This window comes from Myotis davidii, unplaced genomic scaffold, assembly GCF_000327345.1.
Source record: "Myotis davidii unplaced genomic scaffold, ASM32734v1 scaffold299, whole genome shotgun sequence".
Classification (NCBI taxonomy): Eukaryota; Metazoa; Chordata; class Mammalia; order Chiroptera; family Vespertilionidae; genus Myotis; species Myotis davidii.
This window is the reverse complement of record NW_006293088.1, coordinates 6666414-6673198: the sequence shown is the minus strand read 5'-3', so window position 1 is coordinate 6673198 and position 6785 is coordinate 6666414. Positions and strand designations below refer to the sequence as shown.

Sequence of the window (6785 nt, the reverse complement as noted above, 5' to 3'; positions counted from 1 at the left end):
TAAGAGTCTAGAGTCGTGTCCCTAACTGCTGTCCGCCCTGGTGCAGGTGGGAGGGGGGAGTGTGGAAGAGAGGGCTCCATGACGTGACCAGTGAGCATCCTGCAAGCTGGACTGGGCCAGAAAGGAGGTGACTTTCTGCAAACCCCCTTAAAGACTGTCTGATTGTAACTGATGTTCATTCGGACATAAACTCGCCCCCTTCCCTTGCCTCCTGCCAGCGCTGGTCCCTGGAACAGGCTGTTGTCCTGCCCTAGTCAGGCATTTAACGTCATTCCCCGAACCTGGTAGCATTTAGGTGCCGCTACCTGTGACTGCCCCCCACTTTACCCTATATAATCATTTGGCACCTGCCAAGCAGTGAGGGGGTCCATTTCATCTTGTAGTCACCCACGACATGTCTTGGATGTTCCCCTAAGAAACTGTTAATTACCAGCCCAGAGGGGCCGGCCTATTCTTTCCGTCTCTCTTGCCCTCCACTTGCAAAAGTAGATTTACAATCTCAGGACCTTACCCTGGGTCTGCGTGTACAAACAGGGTCTCCAGATACTGGAGTGAGCAGAAACAGACTATAAAGCACTTATGCTGAGCTTAATTTTGGCAAGAAATCAGACTCTATAAAAAGTAACATCTGCCGAGATGAAAAGGAAACAAGTAGAAATTGTAGAACTAAAAAGTAACCAACAAGCTTAGAAACTTAGCAAGTGTTCAGATTCCTCTCTGTGTCCCTTGTGGGTGAAGCTGAGGCTGCTCCTTCCCCTGTTATAAGGAGGGAACCTCTCATCTGAGGGTTTTATCACCTGGTCAGAAGGTCCCCCCTGCACCTGCCTTCCCCAGGGACCTGCGGCTGGAAATATTCACGCTGCCAAGGTGCCAGGTTTTGAGGTAGAGTGTCCGGAACCCCATCTGATACAGCGTTTCTGTTTGGGTTGATGAAAAATTTCTGGAAATAAATAATGTTGTTGGTTGCATAACATTATGATTATTCAATGCCACTGACTTGTATGCTTTTAAATGGGTAACATGTGTGTATTGACCACAATAAACATTACCAAAAACAAACAAACAAAAAAGAATTATAAGGATACTTGGGTAGAAAACCTACAATAAATCCTATGTTTCATTTTAAAAAATGAAAGTTCCTTTTTTAAAAAAGTATTAATTGATCCTAAAGAGAAGAAGCGGGCGAGAGAGAAACATCAATTGGCTGCCTCCTGCATGTGCCTCGACCGGAGATCGAACACAACCTGGGTATGTGCCCTGACCAGGGATCGAACCCACCACCTTTTGATGCATGGGATGACGCTCCACCCAGCCAAGCCACACCAGCCAGAGCACGTGAAAGCTCCTTTTACGTTCAGTTGTTTGAATTAAGTTCATTTTGGGAGTTAGCGTTCTCTCCTATCTGAGCCATGTCTCATGACTTTACACAGTGAACTAAAACATGTTTTTTTAAACACAGAGGTTTATATTTCAAGTGAATAAAGATGGCTCCTGTAACAAAAACCAGAAAGTCCTTATCTTGTTCATTGGATGGAAGAAAATACAGGCAGGTGATCTGTCCCTTTTGGCCAAAAACAGAGCTTGAGGTCTTCGTCCCAGTTAAATATTTAAATTAACAAAGTGCTCGGTGAATTAGTCCATGTCCTTTCTTCAGGATCTGTGTAAAATCAGCACGTGGCATTTACAGGGATTTACGGCACAGAACTCAAATAATCCAAGTGCTTTTAGGTTCAAGAAGATTGTTCTCAGTTTTCCTTTCATTGGAGCAGATTCTCTTAAAGGGGGATTTCGATTACTCTGTGTCCCCTTCATTCTTGGCTATAAATTCCTGAAGAATAGGGAGCAAGCGTTCACAACCTCTAGCCACAGAACGTGCTCACAGCTAACAAATGAGAAACGGCGTTCAAATCCACTTTCTATACCAAAACCCTGACCTTCACGGTATTCCATGTTTTCGTGTGTGACCCTTTTTAAAGATTCCTAAGTGAATAGAATCGTGTGCATGATTGCAGTGTTTTTTGAGGTTTTGTGTGTGTGTGTGTGTGTGTGTGTTGTTTTTTTAATAGTTGTTCAGAAATTGTTCAAATTCTGTCTTCATTTGAAGCGCAAATACATAAAGCAGAAAGAGGCAGAGTTGCTGTAATTGAGGTTGGATGGCTTTCTTGTCCCTTTGTCACCCCCCAACGCAGGTGATAAAACCCGCAGATGGTGCCTGGCCGGTTTGGCTCAGTGGATAGAGCATCGGCCTGCAGACTGAGGGGTCCTGGGTTCAATTCTGGTCAAGGGCACATGCCCGGGTTGTGGGCTCGATCCCCAGTGGGGGTGGGGGGTGGGGTGGCATGCAGGAGGCAGCCGATCCATGATTCTCTCTCATCCTTGATGTTTCTATCTCTCCCTCTCCGTCTCTGAAATCAATAAAAAAAATATTTAAAAAAACCCCACACCTGAGAGGTGCCCTCCTTCTAGCAGACGTGCTTCTGCTGTGCCTGGCTTCCAATCCACCCCTGAGGCACGCGCCTGCCCACTGCGCCTTCCCCCAAAGCTGTTGAAGTTTTTAAACCAGCCTCTGGATGGAGGTTCGCCAGGATAGCTTTCCCGGCAGGTCCCGTCTCAGCAGCAGATGACATTGACACTGTCAGCGAAACACTCGCCGTCGCATGCAACGCTTGTGAGGACAGCTGCCAGGTTCGTTGCGTTGGCCTCTCTGGTGAAAGCCGAGATTTCTTTTTAAAATTATTTTTAAGGTATTGACTTTGCCACCCGGAAGATAGCCAACCTGCTGAAGCCGCAGAAGGTGATAGAGCAGAATGGGGATTCTTTTACCATCCACACGTACAGCAGCCTAAGGAACTACCTCGTTCAGTTTAAAGTTGGAGAAGAATTTGATGAGGATACCAAAGGCCTGGATAACAGAAAATGCAAGGTAAAGATCGCAGCAATCACATAGGCCCTTAACTTTGCCAGGTTAATTGGCCGTCAACTTAGTAATAGTCAAGATCCCGTCACAACAAACCAATGTTTTCTCCCTCCGCCGCACAGAGCTTGGTCACCTGGGACAACGACAGACTCACCTGTGTCCAGAAGGGGGAAAAGAAGGACAGAGGCTGGACCCATTGGATCGAAGGCGACACGCTCCACCTGGTACTTGGCATATTTCTCTTCTTTTTAGTGAGATGATCTAACGTTGAAGAAAATGTTAAGCAGGGAGACCATGACCAGCAATTCTATCAATCTACTGTTTTTTCCCAATTTAAAAATGAAGAGATTGAGATTTAGAAGTCGCCCAACCCCACACTGGGGATGGAGCCCACAACCCGGGTATGTGCCCTGACCAGGAATCAACCATGACCTCCTGGTTCATAGGTCGATGCTCAACCACTGAGCCACGCCGGCCGGGCCATTCTAGCAAATTATTGAACTTGAGGAGGGAGTCACGGGGACCCCCAATGTATAACTGGTTGGTCAGAATTACAGGTGGCCTGGCACTTCGATTGATGCCGGAAGTGGGGGCAGTGAGCCCTGCACCCGTGGGCTCTGCACTAACACTGGGTTGGTAGTTGTCAGAACTGAGTTGGTGTGAGAGTTGGAGGAGGGGGTTGGCAAAGACAGCACACGTTTGATGTCAGATCCTTGTGAGTAATAACAGGCCATGTGCCAAGTCACCTCCTGCCTCTTCCTTCCTCCTGATCCCAGGAAATGTTCTGTGAGGGCCAGGTGTGCAAGCAGACATTCCAGAGAGCCTGACTGGGATCCAGCAACCGAGCCACGAACCACGAGCCACGAGCCACGCGGGGCCGCAGCTTAACGCCCGACTGCATTCCAGAATGAACAGGTGTTCATCTGCCCTCCTTTGGTGATGGGCCTTGTGGTCAGAGAGGTGTCATGCAGCCTGTACCAGAAACCATTTGGATTAGGGGCAAACTGCTCAACTTCAATAAACATGTCCGACGACTCTGACTTCTTCCTTCTAAATTTTAGCAAGTCCCACTATTTAAGAAGTAATCCGGTCTGGGATGACACAACAGTGAATGAGATGTAATTCCTGCCTCGAGGTCTGGCGCGGAAAGTGGGTGAACCGAGCCCTCTGAACAGGGTGACAAGGACAGGCAGCTGTGAGGCCCCGGAGGGCAAGCCTGAGAGTGTGGAGGGATCTGTCAGCCACAGGCCAGGGGGCTTGGGGGCAAATGGGAAGAACAGGTCAAGGCGGCCCAGTCTGTCTGTGGAGATAGGGAACTAGTTTAAGAGCTGAAGGGGGAAATTGAGTTGAGACAAAAATGGTTTAATAGCTCCACCAAGAAGTGTGGCTGGCTTCCTTTCCTTTCCTCCCGCCCTCCCTCCCTCCCGATATTCTCCCTCCTCCCCTCTTTCTTCCTCCCTTTTCCTCTTATAACTAGAAAATGTTCTTTTTAAAATTTCCCCACATAAGCAGCCCACAAAATCAAAGTGGGAAGTGCTTTTAGTTTTACCTTCATCCTTTTACCCGCACAGATATGTTTTATCAGGCATTTTAAGAAAAGTTTTGTCCCTGGCCGGGTGGCTCAGTGGGTTAGAGCGTTGTCCCAATACGCCCAGATTGAGGTTCCACCCCCTGGCACATATAAGAAGCAACCAAAGAATGCATAAGTGGACCAACAAATCGGTGTTTTTCTCTCCCTTTGCTCTCTAAACTCAGTAAATAATAAAAAATTTAAAGAAAAAAAATGTCATGTATAGAAATTAACAGAATATCAGAGTAGGAATTAACAGAAAAGTGCGGCCTCCAGAGAAGACTTACTCTCCTCCGAGGAGGCACACAGCCTCCTGTGGGGCCTGTTGTGCCGGGAGGAAGGGTCCGGAAAACTGCCCACTAGTGAGCTTTTCCTTGCAAACAGGGGATGTGGGGGCCTGGGGGACTGCAGGGCTTTTCCTGGACGCCTCTGGGAGCACCTGCCAGGCGATGCTTCATGAACGGGGCTGGAGCCTGGGGCGTAGGCGGTGACTGCGCCTGGCTGTTCATTCCCCTGTTATTTCTGGGCCATCCTGTGCCCCCGCTGTGCCGCAGTGAAATAGGCTGAATAGAGTGACCCCGGGACGATGTGGGCTCTGCCCCCTGGGAGTCAGAGGAAGCTTCTGGAAGGACAGCTTTCCAGGCCGTGGCGGGGGATGCAGAGATGGCACTGTCAGCCACCCTGAGCACGGGAAGGGGCCGGGGAAGGGCCACCCGGGGGCCTGCAGTTACAGTGACGGGAGTTCAGGTTGGGGGACTTCATGCTGCGGCTGCTGCTGCTGAGCCGGGGGGACCCACGCGCGCCCCCTTCTGGACCGGCCGCGCGTCCTTGGCTCCTGGGGAAGCGGGGAGGGCACGTGCTCTTGCACAGCATAGTGGTTAGGCGACCGTATACTTTACCAAGTGTTCCTCCGAGGTGGTGTTTTTAAAAATTGTGATAGAATATGCACAACAAAAACTTACCAGTTTACTGTTTTCAGAGCACAGTTCGCTTGCATTAAATGCATTCCCATTGCGGTACCACCGTCACCGCTGTCCATCTGCAAAGCTTTTCATCTTCCCAAACGGAAACCCTGTCCCCATTAAACTGCAGCTCCCTCCTCCCTCCGTCCCGGACCCAGGCCTGGCCACCAGCATTCTTCCCGCCCCTATGAATGTGAGTAGCTGTAGGAGCCGAGTCACCTAACAGCTGTTCTTACGTCTGGTTTATTTTGCTGCGTAGCTTAAATCTGCCAGGTCCACCCACGCGTCAGAATTCCCTTCCTGTAAGGACAGTGCTATTCCACCCCATTGCGTGGAGAGGCCACTTTTTATGTGTCATTCGTCCTTTGATGGACCTTCGGGTTGTTCCCACTTTTTAGTGATGGTGACCCCATACTGTCATGAAGGTGTGTGTACGCATATCTGTTTGAGTTCCTGCTTTCAATTCTTTGGGGTATAGACCCAGAAGTAGGGACGGTGTGTATACAAAGACGGAAGATGCTCGTTCACTAAATGGGAAGTTGAAAAATAGGTGACAATAACAGTAAACCACCAAAAATAATAAACCACTTACATAATGTTTATTATGAGCCAAACACTAAGTAGTCTATATAGTTTTTTTAATTTTTACAATACATGAAATAATATTCTTATTCCCATTATATAGATGGGACAATTTAGACACAAATTGTCTTTTTAAAATTTTATTTTTAATTTTCAGTTACAGTTGACATTCAGTATTTGTTTCAGGTGTACAGCACAGTGGTTAGGCATTTATAGAACTTGCAAAATGACCCCCCAATAAATACAGTACCTATCTGGCACCATGCATAGTTATCACAATATTATTGACTATAGTCCCTATGCTGTTCTTTACAGCCCCACCCATGATGATTTTTTTTATTTATTTTGTTTTATTGCTTAAAGTATTACAAAGAGTATTACATATATCTCCTTGTTTTTTCTTTGACCTTCCCCCGGCTGCTGCTTATTTCTAACACCTCCTTCTCTCCTGTTCTTCCCATGCACTCACCTCCCCCTAGCTGAGACCAGCTGGAGCCTGTGTTTTCCTAGATTGTCCCCCCTTCCCCCATAAATACCTTGCTTTTCCCAAGTCACTATCTCTCTGGGTCAGGCCCAGGGCAGATTCAGGGTGGGGCCGAGCCTTCCCACTCTTCCTTCTGCCATATCTTGGCTGTGCCACACCCCAGGGCTAGGTTAGATCCAGCCCCAAGTGGGTTTGCTCTGCAAGTCTAGTTTTACTGCAGCCAGGACAAGTCCCAGTGGCTGGGGGAACAGAGGGGGGCCCAGAAGCTGA

At 48.2% G+C, this 6785-nt stretch overlaps 1 protein-coding gene across 1 annotated transcript; it reads left to right on the top strand.

The window, feature by feature from the left end:
- Positions 1-636: 636 nt before the first annotated feature.
- Positions 637-4307, top strand: RBP7 (retinol binding protein 7). The gene is made up of 4 exons (XM_006766804.2): positions 637-673; positions 2745-2923; positions 3040-3141; positions 3694-4307. The coding sequence occupies exons 1-4, from the start codon at positions 637-639 to the stop codon at positions 3742-3744; spliced, it is 369 nt and encodes a 122-aa protein (XP_006766867.1). The 3' UTR covers positions 3745-4307.
- The last annotated feature ends 2478 nt before the right edge of the window (positions 4308-6785 follow it).